General features: G+C 47.8%; 1 protein-coding gene across 1 annotated transcript; it reads right to left on the bottom strand.

Moving 5' to 3' along the window:
• Window positions 1-359: 359 nt before the first annotated feature.
• On the bottom strand, window positions 360-27,883 carry NSFL1C (NSFL1 cofactor). Its single transcript, XM_066587668.1, has 9 exons — window positions 27,726-27,883; window positions 21,852-21,949; window positions 18,666-18,740; window positions 3,384-3,552; window positions 3,114-3,206; window positions 2,905-3,014; window positions 2,290-2,427; window positions 2,040-2,204; window positions 360-732 (listed from the first exon to the last, which is right to left on the bottom strand). The coding sequence occupies exons 1-9, from the start codon at window positions 27,828-27,830 to the stop codon at window positions 570-572; spliced, it is 1,116 nt and encodes a 371-aa protein (XP_066443765.1). The 5' UTR covers window positions 27,831-27,883; the 3' UTR covers window positions 360-569.

The raw sequence follows: 27,883 nt of genomic DNA on the forward strand, positions 1-27,883 counted from the left end.
AGTGGAGCAGAGAATCAGCTGATTTGCAGAGATCGTGGGTGGCGCGGCCCCTGTAGGTGATCAGCAGAAAAACAATGCAACAAGTCTTAGACAACCCCTTTAACTCTACGCAGGGGATTTGCAGCTCTGGATCAGAAAAACGGAGCTGTATCTCCTAATAAAGAAACAAATTAGTGAATGATGGAGCTGAAAGCAATAGTTTATTAACTTGTTGACATTCACAAAGCTCTTTCCAGATCTCTTATCCCAGGGAATGATTTTCGGAGATAGAAGCTTTTCTATGCCCCTTACCTCCAGTATTTGGTGCAACTCGGGAGTCGGGCCTCACATAAATTACTAAGACAGCAAGGAAGTGTTTGTTTTGTGGTTTTATTTCCTATTTATTTTACCTTATAAGTCCAATGCTTATTACAAATCCTGCAAAATGTACGTCTAGAGAGAATATCAGGAGTCCACCCGAAGCATTGGGGAACCCAGGACTACAAGACAGAATGGCTCCATGTCACCAGCGGAGGTTAGAACAGCAGGGAAGAGAATACCGGGAAGGAGGGGGGGGGGGGGATGTGATGTCATATTAATCGCTGCACGATGACGGCATTTAGAAGGTTTGCCTCCTTCAGTGTCAGGTTTTCATCGGTCAACTCTGTGTTCGGGAAAGTTGTCATTAGTACGAAGCTGGTGGCAGCCATGGCTGGTCGGGCACTCGCAATAAATAGACGGACGTCGCGGATCCTGCAAAGGACACGGATATCATCAATGAGGTTCAAGTCAGTAGTATGAACTTCTTTCCATATAGAAGAACCACAAAGTGAAGAGGACCCTAAATTTTCTACTGCTACGCCCCATTCTGCTACCTACACTACAATTGCTCTAAAATCCTCTGTGCTGCTAGTGAATTTGCCATTCCTTCATTATGTAGTTCTCAGTCTGTGACCTCCTACATCACCCTGAAACATACAACGCACTTACCTGATTAAACACTCTGTGCTGCTGGCTTCCTATTACAAAGCATATCTAGCAATCTCCAATTTGCCTGCACTGACATGGCATACGACACACTAATCCGATACTCCAGTCAGTGACATCCCACTTTTTTTCCCCTTACCTCCGAAATGGCCTTTACAAATACCACCCCATTGGTGGAGAGGTCATTGCATCCCACAAGATACTCTGTGCTGCTGTGGACCCATGCCTTCCTCTATATAACTATTATCCTGTGACCTGTTGCTTGTCCCCATCAGATACAGTTGTGCCCTCACTTGTAACATATGAATGACAAAGTCTTGCAGCACCCCATAAGATCAACTCATTCTTCCCTTAAAATACTGCTTCATAATCTATGAATTCCTACTAATTTGCTCAAGCATAAATTTATCATACCCAGTAGTGGATCGCTATCACCTATCATCTCCACCAAGAAGGAAACTCAGCGCCCCCTTGTTCTTGCTAGTAAAAAGGGAGTTTCCATCTTGGACCAACGTGGCCGCTAGGGGAGCACATCTATATACGAGGTGGTCTGCAGGATGGAAACAGCTGAGCGCAGGTGGGCTACGTTGTTTCTGTAACTCCCTTTCACTTCTATGGGAGTTACGCCTGTTTCACACGGGCCACAAATGCATGTTTGTGAAGCTTATGGTTTCCAATGGGTTCTTTCAGGCTATAAAACATTCCATATGTGAAAGAACCCATTGGAAACAGTGAGCTTCACATACATGCGTTTTGTGGTGATGATTTTGTAGCCCGTGTGAAAGAGCTCTAATGGAAACTGAATACCCAACCAGCCTGAGCCACCACATACAGTCGGGCCAGAAGATGCCATAGCTGCAGATCTCAGAGGTGGGACCCGCACACATCAGACTTTTATAGCATGTTCTGTGAATAAGCCATAAAAGTTGAGATGTTAATACTCCTTCAGTTAAAGTAATCGCAGTTTTAGGGTATTTTTAATTGAAATACCATATGACCCAATGACAAGAGAACCCTGTGAACGGCAATTACTAATGAGCTGTGGATATACATAACGGAAACAGAACTCGTACCGATGACTGTGATTGAATTTCTGGACCAGTCTTCCTCCATCTGCCAGTCGAATCTGGATGTTAGTGACGGGATTGGAGTCGTCGATGATAATGGATGAGCTGGCTCTGGCCTCATTCTCTGCTTGCTGAGACGGGGATGCTGTGCTGAGGACATTGGGGGTCGTACTGGCAGCGACAAAAGGGAAGCGAAAAGTAAGTGAGCTGGTAATCTAATACCAAAGACATGAGTATGACTTGAGACATCTCTCACCTGCCCAGTTTCTGTCCTTCTCCTGTGAAGGCTTTGAAAGAAACTTTGGCTTTCATAAAGTCTTCATCACGGTGGTCTTCCATATCTAAATTCACCTGTCCGCCCTGGGCTAGTCTGCGCAGCTCGGCTGGGATCTCTCTGCATTTGCAATGTACGGAGAAGCATGAATACAGGTAACAGACGTAGTAATAAAAGGTCCTGTTAAATCACCACAGCAGACAAGCAGCAGCTTTGGCTTTCACAAAGCCAACATAAAGGATGTTGAGGATACCTTAGGATATTCGGTAGTGTGCCCAGCAGAGCCCTCTGGGTCAGTTACACGTCCCATTAAGGTTTAGGTGGTAGGAACGACTCGTTTATAGCTAAACTGCAAAAGATCGCAAATACTCCAAATTCCACTGATAAATCAGGGGACCAAATTTACATTGTAACTCGCATAGCAATATCAGCCGCCTCTGCACTGAAGCCAATACTGCAACCTGCTGCTGGTGTCTGTCCCTAATAGATGGAGGACAATCCCCAGAGATAGAGGGTCCTAGGGATATGCCAATCAGATGAGAAAACCCCTTTGAAGGACCCTGGCTTATGACATAAGACTCTGTCCCAGCCCCATACCCTCTGCGTATGGCCTCCAAGAACTGTGCATTGCTAGGATCCTGATAGCTACGCAGTTCTCCGTCGTCCAGGCTGAATCCGTTCTTCCAAAGCTTTAGAACCACATGGACCTGCGGCAGAGGATGAAAAGGTCACTATAAAACCCTAAACCTCAGCAGCATCAACAAATCCTACAGATATGCAGACATGTAATACCACCAGATACTCACATCCTGCCCTTGATGGTGTTTGCGAGCTCCGAGAACATATGCAGACTCCTCCTCTGGGGCTGCGCCCAATCTATACCCACCGCCTGCAAATGGCTGAAAAGAAAAAGGTATCATCTAAATCTGAATTTTCTATATCTGGGAAGAGTTCTTCCTTAGATCAGGCTACAAGGAACTAATAATGCACCAAGGCAAGTTCAAGCATCAGGGTCCAGCATGTGCCCATCAGCACTGATACAGCAGCCTGTAAAGGCACCTCAGCACAGGTCTCACCGACGCTCGGCTGCTTTCTCCACCAGGGCTTTTCGTAGTTCTGTCCACAGCAACAGCTCCATGTTCTTTGGCTCCTTTGAAGAGATCTTCTACAAGCTCATTCGGGCTCTTCTTTCTTGGAGGACCAACAATTTGTTGTCCGCTTCTTTCTGAGCCGCCAGCGTAAAACCTACAATCAAATCACAATACCATTATCCACAACTACTATAATACAGCCCCTCTTACACAAGTCTTCAGACCCTGCCACCTTATATTTTGTTATGTTGTGGCCTTGCTCAAATTAAAAACAAGAAATCCAATTTTGCCCCAATCACCCTAAACTCAGTACCCCATAATGGCAAGGTTAGTTTTTATTTTTTAAATTTACAAAGACTTCTAAACTTTCTGTTCTCACTTTTTCTATTGATAGAAGTATTCACCCCCTTTGGTATGACACTTCAAATTTAGCTCCAGGGCGATCCATTTCTCTTGATCATCTTTGAGAGGTTTCTACACTTGATTGGAGTCACTTGTGGGAAATTCAGCAGATTGTACACAAGACCCCTGTCTATACTAGGTCTCACAGCTCACAATGCATATCAGAGCCAAAACAAAGCCCTGAGCAGGACAGAACTGCCTGTAGAGCTCAGAGACAGGATTGTGTGGAGGCGCAGATCTGGGGAAGCTACAGAACATTTCAGCTGTCCTGAAAGTTCCCAAGAGCCCAGCGACCCCCATAATACTTACATGGAAGAATAACCAGGACTCTTCCTAGAGCTGCCGACCCACCAAACTAAGGGGGAGAAGGACCTCGGTAAGAGGTCACCAAGAACCCAACGGTCACTCTGGCTGAGCTCTAAAGATCCTGTGTGCAGATGGGAGAGACTTCCAGAAGGTCGACCATCACTGCAGCCTCCATCAATCTGGGCTTTATGGCAGAGCGGCTAGAGAGAAGCCTTCTCAAAATGACACATGAGAACTGCCTGAAGTTACCAAAAAGACCCTAAAAGCCCTCAGACTGCGAAAATTACGATTCTCTGCTCTGATGGAACCAAAATGGAACCTTTTGGCCTCTAAGCTGAAGACAATGACCGCAGGCACACAGTCAAGACGACACAGGTGCAGTTTGGGGACAACTCTGTGAATGTCCTTGAGTGGCCCAGCCAGAGCCCTGAACCCAGTGGTGAATCTCTAAAGAGACCTGAAAATGGCTGTCCACAGTCGGCCCCCATTCAACCTGACAGAGGGCAGAAAATCCCCAAATCCAGGTGTGCAAACCTTGTGGCATCAAACCCAAGAAGACTGGAGGCTGGAATCACTGCCAAAGGGCTTAAACTAAAGTACTGGGTACTGGGTGTGAATACTTATGTAACTGCAGAATAGGAGTTTTTAATCTTAAAAAGATGTACAAAGATTTTTAACATTCTGTTCTCACATTACGGAGTACCGAGTGCAGAATAATGGGGAAACAAGGACACAACATGACAGAATGTAAAAAGGTAAAAGGGTCTGAAGATTATTCAACTGCCCTGCATGTACAAGAATATACCTGCTATAACACTGCCTCCCCTATGTACAAGAATATACCTGCTATAACACTGCCTCCCCTATGTACAAGAATATACCTGCTATAATACTGCCTTCCCTATGTACAAGAATATACCTGCTATAATACTGCCTCCCCTATGTACAAGAATATACCTGCTATAATACTGCCTCCCCTATGTACAAGAATATACCTGCTATAATACTGCCTCCCCTATGTACAAGAATATACCTGCTATAATACTGCCTCCCCTATGTACAAGAATATACCTGCTATAATACTGCCTCCCCTATGTACAAGAATATACCTGCTATAATACTGCCTCCCCTATGTACAAGAATATACCTGCTATAATACTGCCTCCCCTATGTACAAGAATATACCTGCTATAATACTGCCTCCCCTATGTACAAGAATATACCTGCTATAATACTGCCTCCCCTATGTACAAGAATATACCTGCTATAATACTGCCTCCCCTATGTACAAGAATATACCTGCTATAATACTGCCTCCCCTATGTACAAGAATATACCTGCTATAATACTGCCTCCACTATGTACAAGAATATACCTGCTATAATACTGCCTCCCCTATGTACAAGAATAGACCTGCTATAATACTGCCTCCCCCATGTACAAGAATATACCTGCTATAATACTGCCTCCCCCATGTACAAGAATATACCTGCTATAATACTGCCTCCCCCATGTACAAGAATAGACCTGCTATAATACTGCCTCCCCCATGTACAAGAATAGACCTGCTATAATACTGCCTCCCCCATGTACAAGAATAGACCTGCTATAATACTGCCTCCCCCATGTACAAGAATAGACCTGCTATAATACTGCCTCCCCCATGTACAAGAATAGACCTGCTATAATACTGCCTCCCCTATGTACAAGAATAGACCTGCTATAATACTGCCTCCACTATGTACAAGAATATACCTGCTATAATACTGCCTCCCCTATGTACAAGAATAGAACTGCTATAATACTGCCTCCCCTATGTACAAGAATAGAACTGCTATAATACTGCCTCCCATGTACAAGAATAGAACTGCTATAATACTGCCTCCCATGTAAAAGAATAGAACTACTATAATACTGCCTCCCATGTACAAGAATATTCCTACTATAATACTGCCCCCTATGTACAAGAATATAACTACTATAATACAGCTTCTATGTACAAGAATAGAACTACTATAATACTGCCCCCTGTGTACAAGAATATAACTACTATAATACTGCCCCCTATGTACAAGAATATAACTACTATAATACTGCCCCCTATGTACAAGAATATAACTACTATAATACTGCCCCCTATGTACAAGAATATAACTACTATAATACGGCTTCTATGTACAAGAATAGAACTACTATAATACTGCCCCCTGTGTACAAGAATAAACCTACTATAATACTGCCTCCTATGTACAAGAATATACCTACTATAATACTGCCCCCTATGTACAAGAATATAACTACTATAATACTGCCCCTATGTACAAGAATATAACTACTATAATACTGCCCCCTATGTACAAGAATATAATTACTATAATACTGCCCCTATGTACAAGAATATAACTACTATAATACTGCCCCTATGTACAAGAATATAACTACTATAATACTGCCCCTATGTACAAGAATATAACTACTATAATACTGCCCCTATGTACAAGAATATAACTACTATAATACTGCCCCTATGTACAAGAATATAACTACTATAATACTGCCCCTATGTACAAGAATATAACTACTATAATACTGCCCCTATGTACAAGAATATAACTACTATAATACTGCTCCCTATGTACAATAATATAACTACTATAATACTGTCTCCCTATGTACAAGAATATAACTACTATAATACTGCCCCCTATGTACAAGAATATAACTACTATAATACTGCCCCCTATGTACAAGAATATAACTACTATAATACTGCCCCCTATGTACAAGAATATAACTACTATAATACTGCCCCCTATGTACAAGAATATAACTACTATAATACTGCCCCCTATGTACAAGAATATAACTACTATAATACTGCCCCCTATGTACAAGAATATTCCTACTATAATACTGCCCCCTATGTACAAGAATAGAACTACTATAATACTGCCCCCTATGTACAAGAATATAACTACTATAATACGGCTTCTATGTACAAGAATAGAACTACTATAATACTGCCCCCTGTGTACAAGAATATAACTACTATAATACTGCCCCCTATGTACAAGAATATAACTACTATAATACTGCCCCCTATGTACAAGAATATAACTACTATAATACTGCCCCCTATGTACAAGAATATAACTACTATAATACTGCCCCCTATGTACAAGAATATAACTACTATAATACTGCCCCCTATGTACAAGAATATAACTACTATAATACTGCCCCCTATGTACAAGAATATAACTACTATAATACTGCCCCCTATGTACAAGAATATAACTACTATAATACTGCCCCCTATGTACAAGAATATAACTACTATAATACTGCCCCCTATGTACAAGAATATAACTACTATAATACTGCCCCCTATGTACAAGAATATAACTACTATAATACTGCCCCCTATGTACAAGAATATAACTACTATAATACTGCCCCTATGTACAAGAATATAACTACTATAATACTGCCCCTATGTACAAGAATATAACTACTGTAATACTGCCCCCTATGTACAAGAATATAACTACTAGAATACTGTCTCCTTATGTACAAGAATATAACTACTATAATACTGCCCCCTATGTACAAGAATATAACTACTATAATACTGCCCCCTATGTACAAGAATATAACTACTATAATACTGCTCCCTATGTACAAGAATATAACTACTATAATACTGCTCCTATGTACAAGAATATAACTACTATAATACTGCCCCCTATGTACAAGAATATAACTACTATAATACTGCCTCCTATGTACAAGAATATAACTACTATAATACTGCCCCCTATGTACAAGAATATAACTACTATAATACTGCCTCTATGTACAAGAATATAACTACTATAATACAGCTTCTATGAACAAGAATAGAACTACTATAATACTGCCCCCTGTGTACAAGAATATAACTACTATAATACTGCCCCCTATGTACAAGAATATAACTACTATAATACTGCCCCCTATGTACAAGAATATAACTACTATAATACTGCCCCCTATGTACAAGAATATAACTACTATAATACGGCTTCTATGTACAAGAATAGAACTACTATAATACTGCCCCCTGTGTACAAGAATAAACCTACTATAATACTGCCTCCTATGTACAAGAATATACCTACTATAATACTGCCCCCTATGTACAAGAATATAACTACTATAATACTGCCCCTATGTACAAGAATATAACTACTATAATACTGCCCCCTATGTACAAGAATATAATTACTATAATACTGCCCCTATGTACAAGAATATAACTACTATAATACTGCCCCTATGTACAAGAATATAACTACTATAATACTGCCCCTATGTACAAGAATATAACTACTATAATACTGCCCCTATGTACAAGAATATAACTACTATAATACTGCCCCTATGTACAAGAATATAACTACTATAATACTGCCCCTATGTACAAGAATATAACTACTATAATACTGCCCCTATGTACAAGAATATAACTACTATAATACTGCCCCTATGTACAAGAATATAACTACTATAATACTGCTCCCTATGTACAATAATATAACTACTATAATACTGTCTCCCTATGTACAAGAATATAACTACTATAATACTGCCCCCTATGTACAAGAATATAACTACTATAATACTGCCCCCTATGTACAAGAATATAACTACTATAATACTGCCCCCTATGTACAAGAATATAACTACTATAATACTGCCCCCTATGTACAAGAATATAACTACTATAATACTGCCCCCTATGTACAAGAATATAACTACTATAATACTGCCCCCTATGTACAAGAATATTCCTACTATAATACTGCCCCCTATGTACAAGAATAGAACTACTATAATACTGCCCCCTATGTACAAGAATATAACTACTATAATACGGCTTCTATGTACAAGAATAGAACTACTATAATACTGCCCCCTGTGTACAAGAATATAACTACTATAATACTGCCCCCTATGTACAAGAATATAACTACTATAATACTGCCCCCTATGTACAAGAATATAACTACTATAATACTGCCCCCTATGTACAAGAATATAACTACTATAATACTGCCCCCTATGTACAAGAATATAACTACTATAATACTGCCCCCTATGTACAAGAATATAACTACTATAATACTGCCCCCTATGTACAAGAATATAACTACTATAATACTGCCCCCTATGTACAAGAATATAACTACTATAATACTGCCCCCTATGTACAAGAATATAACTACTATAATACTGCCCCCTATGTACAAGAATATAACTACTATAATACTGCCCCCTATGTACAAGAATATAACTACTATAATACTGCCCCCTATGTACAAGAATATAACTACTATAATACTGCCCCTATGTACAAGAATATAACTACTATAATACTGCCCCTATGTACAAGAATATAACTACTGTAATACTGCCCCCTATGTACAAGAATATAACTACTAGAATACTGTCTCCTTATGTACAAGAATATAACTACTATAATACTGCCCCCTATGTACAAGAATATAACTACTATAATACTGCTCCCTATGTACAAGAATATAACTACTATAATACTGCTCCCTATGTACAAGAATATAACTACTATAATACTGCTCCTATGTACAAGAATATAACTACTATAATACTGCCCCCTATGTACAAGAATATAACTACTATAATACTGCCTCCTATGTACAAGAATATAACTACTATAATACTGCCCCCTATGTACAAGAATATAACTACTATAATACTGCCTCTATGTACAAGAATATAACTACTATAATACTGCCCCCTATGTACAAGAATATAACTACTATAATACTGCTCCCTATGTACAAGAATATAACTACTATAATACTGCTCCCTATGTACAAGAATATAACTACTATAATACTGCCTCTATGTACAAGAATATAACTACTATAATACTGCCCCCTATGTACAAGAATATAACTACTATAATACTGCTCCCTATGTACAAGAATATAACTACTATAATACTGCCTCTATGTACAAGAATATAACTACTATAATACTGCCCCCTATGTACAAGAATATAACTACTATAATACTGCTCCTTATGTACAAGAATATAACTACTATAATACTGCCTCTATGTACAAGAATATAACTACTATAATACTGCCTCCTATGTACAAGAATATAACTACTATAATACTGCTCCCTATGTACAAGAATATAACTACTATAATACTGCCTCTATGTACAAGAATATAACTACTATAATACTGCCCCCTATGTACAAGAATATAACTACTATAATACTGCTCCCTATGTACAAGAATATAACTACTATAATACTGCCTCTATGTACAAGAATATAACTACTATAATACTGTCTCCTTATGTACAAGAATATAACTACTATAATACTGCCCCCTATGTACAAGAATATAACTACTATAATACTGCCCCCTATGTACAAGAATATAACTACTATAATACTGCCTCCTATGTACAAGAATATACCTACTATAATACTGCCTGCTATGTACAAGAATATACCTACTATAATACTGCCCCCTATGTACAAGAATATAACTACTATAATACTGCCCCCTATGTACAAGAATATAACTACTATAATACTGCCCCCTATGTACAAGAATATAACTACTATAATACGGCTTCTATGTACAAGAATAGAACTACTATAATACTGCCCCCTGTGTACAAGAATATAACTACTATAATACTGCCCCCTATGTACAAGAATATAACTACTATAATACTGCCCCCTATGTACAAGAATATAACTACTATAATACTGCCCCCTATGTACAAGAATATAACTACTATAATACTGCCCCCTATGTACAAGAATATAACTACTATAATACTGCCCCCTATGTACAAGAATATAACTACTATAATACTGCTCCTATGTACAAGAATATAACTACTATAATACTGCCCCCTATGTACAAGAATATAACTACTATAATTCTGCCCCCTGTGTACAAGAATATAACTGCTATAATACTGCCCCTATGTACAAGAATATAACTACTATAATACTGCCCCCTATGTACAAGAATATAACTACTATAATACTGCCCCCTATGTACAAGAATATAACTGCTATAATACTGCCCCTATGTACAAGAATATAACTACTATAATACTGCCTCCTATGTACAAGAATATAACTACTATAATACTGCCCCCTATGTACAAGAATATAACTACTATAATACTGCCTCCTATGTACAAGTATATAACTACTATAATACTGCCTCCTATGTACAAGAATATAACTACTATAATACTGCCTCCTATGTACAAGAATATAAGTACTATAATATTGCCTCCTATGTACAAGTATATAACTACCATAATACTGCCCCCTATAGTCAGAATCAGACATATAGGAATGCACCTTCCCGTGACATCTCTGCACCTTTCCTCCAAAACATCACCGACTGTCTGTCCGCTGTCTCTAACACTATGTCCTCTCTCTACCTAAAACTAAACCTCTCTAAAACTGACCTGCTGGTATTTCCACCCTCCACTAACCGACCTCATCCTGACATCTCCATCTCAGTGTGTGGCGCCACCATAACTCCTAGACAACATGCCCGCTGCCTTGGGGTCATATTCGACTCTGATCTCTCTTTTACCCCCTACATCACAGGTGTCAAACACAAGGCCCGCGGGCCGAATCCGGCCCGCCGCCTCATTTTCTGAGGCCCGCCGGCTATGCAGTAAGTTCTCTCACCTCCGTGCTGAAGTCAGTAGGCGATCTTCACTCAGCTTGTTTTGTCTAGTGCAGACAGTAATAGAGGAGTGCCGATAGCAGACTGACAACGGCCGCGGAGGAGGGAAGAAGAGTGCAGAGAACATGATCTGTGCAGCAGGAGAGCGACGCTGAGGAGGAGCAGCTCCAGGGTGAGAGCCTGGTCAGCGCTGACCTCCTCTCACTGGCGCAAGAAGGACTGAGAGCAGCCAGTATACCAGCCAGTGGGACCATATTGGATGCAGGTAAGTATAAATATGTGTATCAAAATGCAGAAGTGTCCTTGTGTGCATAGGTGTCTGTATGTATATATATGTGTGTGTCTGTATGTATATATATGTGTGTGTCTGTATGTATATATATGTGTGTGTCTGTATGTATATATGTCTAATAGCGTGCGTATATGTTTAGAATGGTGTGCGCCTGTGCGTGTGAATGCGCAGAATGGTCTGCGTCTGTATGTGCAGAATGGTCTGTGTCTGTGCGTGCGTCTGCGCAGCATGGTGTGCGTCTGTGCGTCTGCGCAGCATGGTGTGCGTCTGTGCGTCTGCGCAGCATGGTGTGCGTCTGTGCGTCTGCGCAGCATGGTGTGCGTCTGTGCGTCTGCGCAGCATGGTGTGCGTCTGTGCGTCTGCGCAGCATGGTGTGCGTCTGCGCAGCATGGTGTGCGTCTGCGCAGCATGGTGTGCGTCTGCGCAGCATGGTGTGCGTCTGCGCAGCATGGTGTGCGTCTGCGCGTCTGCGCAGCATGGTGTGCGTCTGCGCGTCTGCGCAGCATGGTGTGCGTCTGCGCGTCTGCGCAGCATGGTGTGCGTCTGCGCGTCTGCGCAGCATGGTGTGCGTCTGCGCGTCTGCGCAGCATGGTGTGCGTCTGCGCGTCTGCGCAGCATGGTGTGCGTCTGCGCAGCATGGTGTGCGTCTGCGCAGAATGGTGTGCGTCTGCGCAGCATGGTGTGCGTCTGCGCAGCATGGTGTGCGTCTGCGCAGAATGGTGTGCGTCTGCGCAGAATGGTGTGCGTCTGCGCAGAATGGTGTGCGTCTGCGCAGAATGGTGTGCGTCTGCGCAGAATGGTGTGCGTCTGCGCAGAATGGTGTGCGTCTGCGCAGAATGGTGTGCGTCTGCGCAGAATGGTGTGCGTCTGCGCAGAATGGTGTGCGTCTGCGCAGAATGGTGTGCGTCTGCGCAGAATGGTGTGCGTCTGCGCAGAATGGTGTGCGTCTGCGCAGAATGGTGTGCGTCTGCGCAGAATGGTGTGCGTCTGCGCAGAATGGTGTGCGTCTGCGCAGAATGGTGTGCGTCTGCGCAGAATGGTGTGCGTCTGCGCAGAATGGTGTGCGTCTGCGCAGAATGGTGTGCGTCTGCGCAGAATGGTGTGCGTCTGCGCAGAATGGTGTGCGTCTGCGCAGAATGGTGTGCGTCTGCGCAGAATGGTGTGCGTCTGCGCAGAATGGTGTGCGTCTGCGCAGAATGGTGCGCGTCTGCGCAGAATGGTGCGCGTCTGCGCAGAATGGTGCGCGTCTGCGCAGAATGGTGCGCGTCTGCGCAGAATGGTGCGCGTCTGCGCAGAATGGTGCGCGTCTGCGCAGAATGGTGCGCGTCTGCGCAGAATGGTGCGCGTCTGCGCAGAATGGTGCGCGTCTGCGCAGAATGGTGCGCGTCTGCGCAGAATGGTGCGCGTCTGCGCGTCTGCGCAGAATGGTGCGCGTCTGCGCGTCTGCGCAGAATGGTGCGCGTCTGCGCGTCTGCGCAGAATGGTGTGCGTCTGCGCGTCTGCGCAGAATGGTGTGCGTCTGCGCGTCTGCGCAGAATGGTGTGCGTCTGCGCGTCTGCGCAGAATGGTGTGCGTCTGCGCGTCTGCGCAGAATGGTGTGCGTCTGCGCGTCTGCGCAGAATGGTGTGCGTCTGCGCGTCTGCGCAGAATGGTGTGCGTCTGCGCGTCTGCGCAGAATGGTGTGCGTCTGCGCGTCTGCGCAGAATGGTGTGCGTCTGCGCGTCTGCGCAGAATGGTGTGCGTCTGCGCGTCTGCGCAGAATGGTGTGCGTCTGTGCGTCTGCGCAGAATGGTGTGCGTCTGTGCGTCTGCGCAGAATGGTGTGCGTCTGTGCGTCTGCGCAGAATGGTGTGCGTCTGTGCGTCTGCGCAGAATGGTGTGCGTCTGTGCGTCTGCGCAGAATGGTGTGCGTCTGTGCGTCTGCGCAGAATGGTGTGCGTCTGTGCGTCTGCGCAGAATGGTGTGCGTCTGTGCGTCTGCGCAGAATGGTGTGCGTCTGTGCGTGAGTATGCGCAAAATGTGTGCGTCACTGGCCACTATGGAGGACCTTACTACCAATCAGGCCACTGTGGGATTCACTTCTACTTTACTGTCTTACAATTAGAATCGGCCCTTTGAAGGCACCCATAAGGCTGATGTGGCCCTCGGTGAAAATGAGTTTGACACCCCTGCCCTACATCCAATCTCTTGCCCGAACATGTCAGCTGCACCTCAAGAACATCGCAAGAATCCGCTCTTTTCTCACTGTGGACTCGCTAAAAACGCTTATTGTTGCCGTCAACCACTGTCGGATCGATTATTGCAATTTGTTGCTGATCGGCCTCCCCGGCTCTAGACTTTGCCCCCCTCCAATCCATCCTGAATGCGGCAGCCAGGCTCATCTTCCTGTCCAGCCACTACTCGGACGCCTCTGCCCTGTGCCAGTCACTGCACTGGCTGCCCGTCAAATACAGAATACAATTTAAACTCGCCACCTCCATGCACAAAGCCCTCCATAGCGCAGCGCCCGCCTATATTGTATCCCTCATCCACAGCGCAGCGCCCCCTATATCGCCTCCCTCATCTCAATCCATCACCCAGCCCGGGCTCGCTGTTCTACTAACGAAACTAGACTGCGCACCCCTCTAATTCGAACTTCTCATTCCCGCCTCCAAGACTTCTCCAGAGCAGCACCGGTCCTCTGGAACGCACTACCAAAAGATACCCGAGCAATCCAGGACTTGCAGAACTTCAGGTGCGCTCTAAAAACGCCCCTCTTCAGGGAGGCATACCGCATTCCCTAAACAAACCCCTCTGTACTCCACCTGATAACATGCTCCCTGACCTACTGACTGCAATCTTTGCCAGCCTCCATCAACTGCCCTTGCAGTCATACCGATTCTGCCATCACACGGCTAAATGTCTGACCATTGTCTGTATATAGCATCCCTCACTCTCCACCTCACCATACCTGCACATCTCCAGCCCCTTTACCTTCTGTATCACCCCATTACTTGTAGTATGTAAGCTCGTTGGAGCAGGACCCTCACCCCTATTGTCTCCATCAGCTGATTACTATGTAACTGTGGTTCTGTAATGTTTGCATTGTCTTTCTGTATTCCCCCCTGTCTATGTAAGTGCTGCGGAATATGTTGGCGCTATACAAATAAAGTTTATTCTTACTGTGTCTGAACTTGTCAGAGTGTTGCAGACTCTGCACAGACTGTCAGGATATGCTGTTACCTGCAGTAAATCTCTTGCCCCATTCAGGATGCTGATTTTGCTATTCGGATGTTTGTTCTTTTCTCTTCTGCAAACAATACTCAGATGTACAAAGCCTTTCTATAGACAGACGTGTATTCCTGCCCGCCGCGCCCTCTATAGTCCGTCTCTATAGTGTCTCTAGTCTAAAGACTGTCCAAGTTCTGAGAGGTCTGTGGAGAACTCATTATATTCATTGCTTTCTACTTCCCTGTATTCTCTCTCCCACTGGTTCAAACTAGCTGAGCTAATAGTAGGATTGCTCCTTAAAGGGGCGTGCCAACATGTGCCAGGTCTTTCACAATGCAGGCCTGAGGCAAACACAGCTTTCTCCAGGTTCCACCCAAACCCCTTGGCAAACACTAGAGCAGTGATGGCGAACCTTTTAGAGACCGAGTGCCCAAACTGCAACCCAAAACCAACTTATGTATCGCAAAGTGCCAACACGTCAGGGGCGGGGCTTATCACGACATGATTTTACCCCCGTCGTTCTAAAAAGGACAGGGCTGCTTCAAAATAGACCGGGTGCAGATTCTGACTGCTTTTTGGATGTGGAAAATTCTGCAGCATTTCTGCATCCAAAAAGTTGTCAAAATCTGCACCCTGTCTATTTTGAAACAGCCCTGCCAGTTTCTGCCGCATGTAAACATACCCCAGTGGTAATAGTGGCCCTCCTAGCGATAATAGTGACCCCCCCAGTGGTAATAGTGACATACCCCAGCGGTCCCCCAGCAGTAATAATGCCCGCTTCCCGCCCAGCTGTTCCCACAGCAGTCATATTACCCCCCCCCCCCCCCCAGTGGTCCACCAGCAGTCACAATGCCACCCCCAGCTGTCTGCCAGCAATAATGCCCCCCTCCCCTCAAGCGGTTCCCCCAGCAATCATAATGCGCCCCCCCACCAGCGGTCCCCTCAGCAGTCATAATGCCCCCCTCCCCCCAGCAGTCATAAGGCCTTCCCCCCCGCAGCGGTTCCCCCAGCAGTCATAATGGCTTTCCCCCGCAGCGGTTCCCCCAGCAGTCCTAATGCCTCCCCCCCCCCCCCAGCGGTTCCCCCAGCAGTCCTAATGCCTCCCCCCCCCCCAGCGGTTCTCCCAGCAGTCATAATGCCTCCCCCCCCAGCGATTCTCCCAGCAGTCATAATGCTTCCCCTCCCCCCCCTAGCGATTTTCCCAGCAGTCAGAATGCCCCCCCTCCCCCCCAGTGATTTTCCCAGCAGTCAGAATGCCCCCCCCCCCCCCCCGATTTTCCCAGTAGTCAGAATGTTCCCCCTCCCCCCCCCAGCGATTTTTTTCCCCCAGCAGTCAGAATGCCCCCCCCCCAGCGATTTTCCAGGGAGTCAGAATGCCTCCCCCCCCCCCAGCGATTTTCCCAGCAGTCAGAATGCCCCCCTCCCCCCCAGTGATTTTCCCAGCAGTCAGAATGCCCCCCCCCCCCGATTTTCCCAGCAGTCAGAATGCCCCCCCTCTCCCCCCAGCGATTTTCCCAGCAGTCAGAATGCCCCCCCTAGTGATTTTCCCAGCAGTCAGAATGCCCCCCCCCAGCGATTTTCCCAGCAGTCAGAATGCCCCCCCGATTTTCCCAGCAGTCAGAATGCCCCCCCCAGCGATTTTCCCAGCAGTCAGAATGCCCCCCCCAGCGATTTTCCCAGTAGTCAGAATGTCCCCCCCCCAGCGATTTTCCCAGTAGTCAGAATGTCCCCCCCCCCCCCAGCGATTCTCCCAGCTGTTAGAATGCCCGCCCCCTGCCCCACATACTTACCCCTCCTCCTCGCGGGAGCGCCGCTCCTCTCCTGCCTGGTCCCAGGTGCATACTGAAGGCAGCGTGCTGCTGTTGGATGCCTTCTCCCCCTGCTCTTGCGGAACCAAAGTAGGAGACGTCGGAAGAGGGGGGAGAAGGATCCTAGCTGCACACTGACTCACAGTGTGCGCCGGGATCAGCACAGAAAGCAGCGCTGAGTGAATGTCAGCAGGGGAGCCGCGGCCCCTGCAGGCATTCACTAAGGTGGTGAGCGGCCGATGGCGGCGCGTGCCAGCAGGGAGGGCTCTGCGTGCCGCCTCTGGCACGCGTGCCATAGGTTCGCCACCACTGCACTAGAGGAAGCCACAGCCAGCCCGACACTTCAGGGTAAACCTATTACATGACAGCCCTTGTGTGAATATATGGACGGCGTCAGGTCCACCTGTACAGGGGGCGCTCTTACATTGATATGTCCTAATAAAGGTCTATGTAAATAAAGTTTTTTTCTGACCAATTAAACCTTCCTTCCTCCACTTGATGCCAAAATTCACCACCACCCAGGAAGCTGAGCTACATGGAGCTGTTTGACAGTTACTTTAGCTGTTCCTTGAGGGGTCTACGTGACCCAGGCTTAAAAAAAAAAAAAAATCTCTTTACTTCCTGACCCCCACAGATGGGAAAGAAAATCTCAGATGACTGCACAACAGACAGCTCCCATATTCCATCTCCCCAGATCTTTGTGAAAATGACCAATTAGGGTTTGTTATAGTAATAATATATGTATTCTATTATATATCTTATCATATGTTTCTTTAGCCTAAGCAAACGCACGCATGCAATATATATTATATATATATACATATACATATACATATACACACACACACATACACACAAATATTTGTATATCTACCTTCCTAGGAAATAGCTAGCAGTTAAATGGTTAACCGATTCAATATTGTACACTGGTGTGCGTGTTGAATTCTTGTGCGGTATCTCCAACACAGTTCTCAGCCCTAATACTGCTCTCCTACAGGTCTTTCTCAAGAGAAGCCCTGGGACACCCACTGCTCATACCCCTAGCAGTGATATTAATAAAGCCTATTCTAGTTGCGTTTCTTCAGAATTACGTGTTAGTAGCAATATACACCTTAAGGCGTTAACATATTTTAATCATTAGAGTCATTACATACTAAGCCAATCATGAGCTGCTATGACGTTGGGGGCGTGTATTGGTATTACTGCGTGATTTCCACTGTATCTGTACCGTGATGTTAAGAGTAAAGCAGAAGTGTACTGATGATTGACCAACATGGAGTCAGACTCAGATACCTTGCATGCATGCTACTTCCCATTATAATTAATTTGGAGCAGGCAGTGAATTCAGCTGGAATAGGAGGTTATTCCCATAACAGGGTAAACTGCCGCCAGCATTGAATTTCCAGGCTCTGATTGTTAGCAGCGACATCACACAAGAACCAACTTCCCAATCATCCAGAAACACAACAATATAAAGGCAGTCTCACCTCTGCCCTTCCTCCTCTTCTTCCTCCTCTTCCTGTGCGTGCACCAAGTCTCTGAATGATGTCACCCTGTGATCGCTGAGACGGGAGGAAGCAGCAAGACGTTAGTGCTTGGAATTAGTCCCCTGCTCAGTATGTCAACGTTCAGGAGACAGTCGGACAATAATACACTCATTGTCAAAACCAAACCCCCCAAAAAACGTATATACACACAGTCAGCAGCATCCCCCCCCCTAGAAGTTGTCAGATGGGATGAAACTTTCACTGTGCAATTGTAACGTTGATATTGTAAGTAAGTGATCACAATATCAGAGCAAACGGGTCATTTATTGTGGAGAGCTGACTCTTGTAGGGACGCTCTAGTACCCTGTTGTACCGCCTCTAGCTTGGATACAAGATGTGATACAGGCAGGCATGGAAGCTCTAGTACCTTGTTGTACAGCCTCTAGCTTGGATACAAGATGTGATACGGCGGCATGGAGGCTCTAGTACCCTGTTGTACCACCTCTAGCTTGGATACAAGATATGATACGGGTGGGCATGGAGGCTCTAGCACCCGGTTGTAGTTCCTCTAGCTTGGATACAAAATGTGATACGTGCGGGCATGGGGTGGGAATCAAGTACCCTGTTGTACTGTCTCTAGCTTGGATACAAGCAGGCATGGAGGTTCCAGTACTCCCTGTTGCACCATCTCTACATTGTATACAACTTGTGCTAGGAGGGGGGGGGGGGGGGGGGGCGTCTCAAGTATCCAGTTGGGTCACATTTAGCTTAGATACACAATGCAACACGGATGGGCATGAAGGCATAAAGGTTCCATATGGTGGCCTGCGGCATATCGCTCCACATATGCGGTAACTGAGCCTCTAGAGAATGATGTTCGGTTAGGTGTTGTTAATGTCATCTGTCTTTTTGGGTGGTGTCTTTTGTATCTATTTGTGTTTTACTTGCTATATAAGGTATGCATTTTTGGCATGTTGACAGGCTTGAAAAAGACTTTCTAAAAGTTGAAACGTTGCCATTTTACTATGGAGCAATAAACATTTTTATTCTTAAATACACCATTGATGCTGCGGCTCATTTGGATTTGCTGGATTACGTTGTGGGACGGGAGGTGCGTGGTCCCAGGAGTGGCTTGGCATTCTATTATTATAAACCTCTGCGTTGTATGTGCATTTTTGTGGAGTGCTGCTGGATCTGCTAATGTGGAACTAATTAGATAATGATGTTGGCATCCCAGATGTTCCCATACATGTTCTATTGGTGATAAATCTGGTGACCGGGCAGCCACGGAAGTGTGAGAATGTTGTGGGGGCTTCTGTGACCCCCTTGTGTGTGCGGCCGAGCATTATCCTGCTAGAAGCCGCCATGAGATGAACACATGTGGCTGCAGGATGTCTTGGGACATATCGCTAAGCTGTCATTGTCCCTCGTACCACTACTAAGGAGGGACCAATTGTCGTATGCGTTGGGCCTCCCCAGACCATCACACCAGCAGGGGGCAGTGTGCCACTCTACAGCAAAGGCAGGATGGAGGCGCTCACCCCGAGGTCTCCAGACATGAACATGGCCGTCGTCAGTACTCACACTAAACCATGGATGAATCTCTGAATACAACCCGGTTCCCCTACGTAGCGTCCAATTTCATAATCCATAACATCACTGCAAACGGAGGCGACGGTGGGTGACAAAGGCAGACAAGTGATGAGTGCCGTGAGACCAAATGGAAATGATTCAGACAAGACACAGGGGTGTAACAATGGCACCCCCTGTCTCTGGATGGCGCACAAAACAGTTGGAGCTGCTGGTGCTTGTTGGACGTTCACACGCTCCTCTATACTGGTGGTCTGTAGGGGGCGTACTGAGCCCGGTCACCTTGTGTGCCCTCACACATCCACTGGTCCCAACACCTCCTAACAGTCTGGTCAGAACGGCCAGTGAGGGACAATTCATGGATACGACCAACCAGCTTCTCACATCCCAATAATGCGCCCCCTCTGGTAACGGGGTGAAATCTCTTCTCTGCGTTGTAGGGGCGTCTAGTGGTCAATAAGCGGAAGAAGAGGTCACTACACACAAGGAGCCTCTGAGAGCCTCTTATAGGCCAAGGGGGGAACCAGTTTTAGCGTCTCAGGTGACAAGACCGTTCATCTAATCACCACCACTCTCATCATTTACAGATCTGCTGAGATGGAACTGCATGCCGGGTTCTGCAGCAAAACGGCAACTTCTTCTAGGGGCCGAATTTCTTTTGACAAAGTGTATACTGGATGTCAGCATAAGTTCCAGAACAGAGCAGTAGCAGATCACTCCGACCACTACGTAGCAACTGTCTCTGGCAATGGCAGGCGCAGCTCTCCAACCGATCAACTGCTGATGACCTATCCCCAAGATAGGTCATCAATAGAAATAGCCAGGAAAACCTCCTTAAGTGACCCCAATCCAGTGCAGGATCCCTGATGCCAGCTGCTCAGATCCTGGAAGAAGCTGCAGCTATCCTGTGCTGTCCATTATATATTTGGCCATCAGTCAATCATAGGCTCTGTCCGTCACATGTTGCTCATGGCAAAATTACCACTGAAGCCTGTGATTGGCTAAGTGGTCATTCAGGGATGCTCCAGACTCTAGGGCTCAGGATCAGTGGGGGCCCAGCGATCAGTTAAATAGCTTCTACCACAATTACAAGTTACCACCTATCCATGTGATAGGGAATAACATGCTAATCTTGAGAATGGGGGTCCCGTGTCCCCCCGTCCTCCTCACTGCAGGGTTACTGCAATGAGGAAGAAGCTGAATATAACACTGGTCTCCCAAGCCCACCAGCACTCCATTCACTTGCAATGGAACAGAGATACCCATGCTGATATAGTATTTCCATCAGCTCCATTGAATGAGGGGCACGCCAACCACACATGCTTGGCCAGCACTTCATTGAGTGATGTCACTGCGGGAGGAGAATCGACCCCGCAGCGACAGGCAGAGTGGGACACGGGAGTCCTGTTAGAGATTGGCAGGGGTCTCAGTTGTGAGTCCCTCACCGATCAGCAAGTTATCCCCTATCCTATGGGTAGGGAAGAACTTGTAATTGTGGTACAACTCCTTTAATCCCTGATGGAGCATCCCACTTATATGCCATCAATATCAGTGGTTTGAATACCCAAGGAGGCTTGTAGTTGTTCGCGCACCTACCTGGGTCCAGAACCACGAGAAGTGGAGCCTGGGGGCGGCTGTGGTATTGTCATTATGTCCTCATCGCCTCCCTCTTCATAGAAACTAGCTAGAGCGAGCTAGAAGGAAAAAAAAAAAAAAAAAGATTTTAAAAGGCTTGCAACTACCTGAGACAGCTCAGCATTTGCGAGGTGGACTACCAGTCCCATCATGCCCTGCACGCTCAATACTCAGCAATGAAGAGATGACAGTCACCGCCTCCTTTCGACGTCCATCAGTGCAGCGGCGCTTGATTCTCTGTGCACGGATATCCTGGCATAACTGTTTATACACAGCGTCTAGTCTGAACGAGCAGAGCTGCAGTGTAAAGCATGGGATTACTTCTAAGCTGATTGCTAAACAGAAGACAATGGAGATGCATCTAATGGGTGACTACGCAAGTTCTCCAATGTGGGCCCCATACATGGAGTAAGAGAGGCTACTGGACTGGGGCTTTCCATAAAAGGAAAATAGCTGCAAGAGTCCTGAGCAGGACTGCAAGGGGGTCAGCCTAAGTCCTGGAGGCTCATTCAGGGACGTCTCCTCCAGTCCTGATCTGCATCTCTCCTCTCGGGGAGGGTGTGGCGCTGTGTGACAGCTGGCATATGGGAAGTTTGGATAAGATCATTGTGATGGCTGAATGGAGGAAATGCCTGGAGGCTGAAAACCTGCGCAGACCGGGAGGTTTTCACTTTATAATCTACTTTGCGCTATTAATTTTTCACCATTTTCAAGACTCCTGCTTGCATTCAGTGAACGGGAACATTCTAGTTTACTACTTTATACAGGGGCCAGGGCATATTACCTGCCATCCCCCCCTCTGCACCATTGTCCCACAGATCCAGTGGTTCCGGGTCCTGTTTTCGGTGTCCCAGGATGGCGGCTGCAATGCACAATGTGCGCCAGTAGTCCAAGCTGCACATACTAGAACACAGCACAGCAGGTAGTCAGAAGATTGTTGCTGCCAGAACCGAAAATAGGGCCCAGGAATCGGTGGATCCAGGGTACAAGGGCACAGAGGATAAACGGCAGGTAAGATGACTCTTCCCTCTGGTCCTGGGACAGAATTTTGTCGGAGAGTCACTTTAATACCCCTCTCAGCTGAGGGTTTGGTCAAGGTTTCCTGCAGACTCTAGAATGATACATTGTAACAAACTACCAGGGCAGGGGAGAGATTTGTGCTGCTGATGTGTTTATCTCGCAGAAGGTTGTCTAGACTGGATACAATGTAACAGACCCTCAGCTGTGAGAACACTCCATGTTGCATCCGACAATATGGTGGATATACTTTGAAAAAATAAATGGTGCCATAATGTCCACAACAAGGGTCCTACCTGACCATTAGGAATTGTATCCATTCACATTAGGAAATTCGCGAAAATATGGCAGATTTTCTCTATGTGACATTTTATAGGTCGATCGTCTTTCCACACAAGTGACATCACAAAAAATGGCGCAAAGCAGAACGATGAGGTGGCGCCCTGCAATAATCTCCCAATAGAAGAGAGCTATAGAGGATTCCGGGGCGCAGTAATACAGGGCGACAGGCGGGAGCTATAGAGGACTCCGGGGCGCAGTATTACAGGGGGACAGGCGAGAGCTATAGAGGACTCCGGGGCGCAGTAATACAGGGGGACAGGCGGGAGCTATAGAGGATTCCGGGGCGCAGTAACACAGGGGGACAGGCGGGAGCTATAGAGGATTCCGGGGAGCAGTAATACAGGGGGACAGGCGGGAGCTATAGAGGATTCCGGGGCGCAGTAATACAGGGCGACAGGCGGGAGCTATAGAGGATTCCGGGGCGCAGTAATACAGGGGGACAGGCGGGAGCTATAGAGGATTCCGGGGCGCAGTAATACAGGGCGACAGGCGGGAGCTATAGAGGACTCCGGGGCGCAGTATTACAGGGGGACAGGCGAGAGCTATAGAGGACTCCGGGGCGCAGTAATACAGGGGGACAGGCGGGAGCTATAGAGGATTCCGGGGCGCAGTATTACAGGGGGACAGGCGGGAGCTATAGAGGATTCCGGGGCGCAGTAATACAGGGCGACAGGCGAGAGCTATAGAGGACTCCGGGGCGCAGTAATACAGGGGGACAGGCGGGAGCTATAGAGGATTCCGGGGTGCAGTATTACAGGGGGACAGGCGGGAGCTATAGAGGATTCCGGGGCGCAGTAATACAGGGGGACAGGCGAGAGCTATAGAGGATTCCGGGGCGCAGTATTACAGGGGGACAGGCGGGAGCTATAGAGGATTCCGGGGCGCAGTAATACAGGGGGACAGGTGGGAGCTATAGAGGATTCCGGGGCGCAGTAATACAGGGGGACAGGCGGGCGCTATAGAGGACTCCTGGGCGCAGTAATACAGGGGGACAGGCGGGCGCTATAGAGGACTCCTGGGCGCAGTAATACAGGGGGACAGGCGGGCGCTATAGAGGACTCCTGGGCGCAGTAATACAGGGGGACAGGCGGGAGCTATAGAGGGTTCCGGGGCGCAGTAATACAGGGGGACAGGCGGGAGCTATAGAGGGTTCCGGGCCGCAGTAATACAGGGGGACAGGCGGGAGCTATAGAGGGTTCCGAGGCGCAGTAACACAGGGGGACAGGCGGGAGCTATAGAGGGTTCCGGGGCGCAGTAATACAGGGGGACAGGTGAGAGCTATAGAGTATTATGCAGGTAGTGATATGGGGGGACAAGCAGGAGCTATAGAGGATTTTGGGAGTAGTAACATCAGGGGACACGAGGGAGCAGCGGAGGATTAGGGGGCAGGTGCGAGCTATAAATGATTGATCGAGAAAGGCATGCTTATGCCGAAACGCGTTGCAATAAAAACTTAAAATCCTTTTTGGAGTCGTCCACGCTGAGCGCTTTTTATTTTCCAGTATAAAGGATTATGTGGCAGTGATACAGGGAGACAAGCGGGAGCTATAGATTATGGGGGGCAGTAATATCAAGGGACAAGCAAAAGCTATAGAGGATTATGATTGGGGGCAGTAAAATCAGGGGACATGCGAGAGCTGGAGAGGATCATGGGGGCAGTATCGCGGAGGGACAGGCGGCGGCAGCAGAGGATCATGGGGGCAGTATCGCGGAGGGACAGGCGGCGGCAGCAGAGGATCATGGGGGCAGTATCGCAGAGGGACAGGCGGCAGCAGAGGATTATGGGGGCAGCATCGCGGAGGGACAGGCGGCAGCAGAGGATTATGGGGGCAGCATCGCAGAGGGACAGGTGACAGCAGCAGAGGATTATGGGCACAGTATTATGGAGGGACAGGCAGGAGCAGCAGAGGATTATGGGGGCAGTATTACAGGGGGGACGGGTGGGAGCAGCACTGCATTATAGGGGCAGTATTACAGGGGGGTGGAAGCAGCACTGGATTATGGAGACAGTATTACAGGGGGGACGGGTGGGAGCAGCACTGGATTATAGGGGCAGTATTACGGGGGGGGGGACAGGTGGGAGCAGCACGGGATTATAGGGGCAGTATTACAGGGGGGGGGGACAGGTGGGAGCAGCACTGGATTATGGGGGCAGAATTACAGGGAGGGGGGAACAGGTGGGAGCAGCACTGGATTATGGGGGCAGAATTACGTGGGGGGGCAGAATTACGGGGGGGACAGGTGGGAGCAGCACTGGATTATGGGGGCAGAATTACGGGGGGGGGGGCAGAATTACGGGGGGGACAGGTGGGAGCAGCACTGGATTATGGGGGCAGAATTACGGGGGGGGGGGGGCAGAATTACGGGGGGGGGACAGGTGGGAGCAGCATTGGATTATGGGGGCAGAATTACGGGGGGGGGGGGGGGGACAGGTGGGAGCAGCACTGGATTATGGGGGCAGAATTACGGGGGGGGGGGGCAGAATTACGGGGGGGACAGGTGGGAGCAGCACTGGATTATGGGGGCAGAATTACGGGGGGGGGGGCAGAATTACGGGGGGGGGACAGGTGGGAGCAGCATTGGATTATGGGGGCAGAATTACGGGGGGGGGGGGACAGGTGGGAGCAGCACTGGATTATGGGGGCAGAATTACGGGGGGGACAGGTGGGAGCAGCACTGGATTATGGGGGCAGTATTACGGGGGGGGGGGGACAGGTGGGAGCAGCACTGGATTATGGGGGCAGTATTACGGGGGGGGGGGACAGGTGGGAGCAGCACTGGATTATGGGGGCAGTATTACGGGGGGGGGGGGGGGGGACAGGTGGGAGCAGCACTGGATTATGGGGCAGTATTATGAGGGGGACAGGTGAGCGCAGCAGAGGATTATGGGGGCAGTATTGCGGGGGGACAGGTGGGAGCAGCAGAGGATTATGGGAGCAGTATTATAGGGGGGGACAGGTGGGAGCAGTATTATAGGGGGGGACAGGCGGGAGCAGCAGAGGATTATGGGGGCAGTATTACAGGGGACAGGTGGGAGCAGCAGAGGATAATGGGGGCAGTATTACGGGGGGGCAGGTGGGAGCAGCAGTGGATTATGGGGGCAGTATTACAGGGGGGCAGGTGGGAGCAGCAGAGGATTATGGGGGCAGTATTACAGGGGGACAGGTGGGAGCAGCAGAGGATTATGGGGGCAGTATTACAGGGGGACAGGTGGGAGCAGCAGAGGATTATGGGGGCAGTATTACAGGGGGACAGGTGGGAGCAGCAGAGGATTATGGGGGCAGTATTACAGGGGGACAGGTGGGAGCAGCAGAGGATTATGGGGGCAGTATTACAGGGGGACAGGTGGGAGCAGCAGAGGATTATGGGGGCAGTATTACAGGGGGACAGGTGGGAGCAGCAGAGGATTATGGGGGCAGTATTACAGGGGGACAGGTGGGAGCAGCAGAGGATTATGGGGGCAGTATTACAGGGGGACAGGTAGGAGCAGCAGAGGATTATGGGTGCAGTATTACGGGGGGACAGGTGGGAGCAGCAGAGATTATGGGGGCAGTATTAAGGGGGGGACAGGCGGGAGCAGCAGAGGATTATGGGGGCAGTATTACAGGGGGACAGGTGGGAGCAGCAGAGGATTATGGGGGCAGTATTACAGGGGGACAGGTGGGAGCAGCAGAGGATTATGGGGGCAGTATTACAGGGGGACAGGTAGGAGCAGCAGTGGATTATGGGGGCAGTATTACAGGGGGACAGGTGGGAGCAGCAGAGATTATGGGTGCAGTATTACGGGGGGACAGGTGGGAGCAGCAGAGATTATGGGGGCAGTATTAAGGGGGGGACAGGCGGGAGCAGCAGTGGATTATGGGGGCAGTATTACAGGGGGACAGTTGGGAGCAGCAGAGGATTATGGGTGCGGTATTACAGGGGGACAGTTGGGAGTAGCAGAGGATTATGGGTGCAGTATTACAGGGGGACAGTTGGGAGCAGCAGAGGATTATGGGGGCAGTATTGCAGGGGGACAGTTGGGAGCAGCAGAGGATTATGGGGGCAGTATTGCAGGGGGACAGTTGGGAGCAGCAGAGGATTATGGGGGCAGTATTGCAGGGGGACAGTTGGGAGCAGCAGAGGATTATGGGGGCAGTATTACAGGGGGACAGTTGGGAGCAGCAGAGGATTATGGGGCAGTATTACAGGGGGACAGGTAGGAGCAGCAGTGGATTATGGGGGCAGTATTACAGGGGTACAGTTGGGAGCAGCAGCAGTATTACGGGGGGGGGACAGGCGGGAGCAGCAGTGGATTATGGGAGCAGTATGGCGGGGGGGCAGGTGGGAGCAGCAGTGGATTATGGGGGCAGTATTACGAGGGGGCAGGCGGGAGCGGATGTCTCCAGTCATCGGATGACGGTGCGTTCTCCTCGCTCCTCTCCAGCACACCCCGCGGCCTCTCCCGGCTCCGCCGGGCTCGCTCTCCCCCGGTACCTGCAGGTCCCAGCCGGCGGACTCCAAAAAGAACCTCGCTCTCTCCTCCTCCGAGCCGGTCACCATCACAAACTCCCGCACCGCTTCCTCTTGCTGAGCCGCCATCTTACTGTGCAGCTAACTGACTGCCCCCCCAGAAACACAGCACTGCGCAGAAC

This window comes from Eleutherodactylus coqui, chromosome 13, assembly GCF_035609145.1.
Source record: "Eleutherodactylus coqui strain aEleCoq1 chromosome 13, aEleCoq1.hap1, whole genome shotgun sequence".
Classification (NCBI taxonomy): Eukaryota; Metazoa; Chordata; class Amphibia; order Anura; family Eleutherodactylidae; genus Eleutherodactylus; species Eleutherodactylus coqui.

What these genes read in the sequence shown, in the direction of transcription:
- NSFL1C (XM_066587668.1), bottom strand. Translation starts at nt 27,830, where the DNA reads ATGGCGGCTCAGCAAGAGGAAGCGGTGCGGGAGTTTGTGATGGTGACC. An exon ending in CCGCCGGCTGGGACCTGCAG is followed by an intron (nt 21,950 to 27,725) that starts GTACCGGGGGAG and finishes TTTTCCTTCTAG; the next exon opens with CTCGCTCTAGCTAGTTTCTA. An exon ending in AACACCATCAAGGGCAGGAT is followed by an intron (nt 3,015 to 3,113) that starts GTGAGTATCTGG and finishes CCTCTGCCGCAG; the next exon opens with GTCCATGTGGTTCTAAAGCT.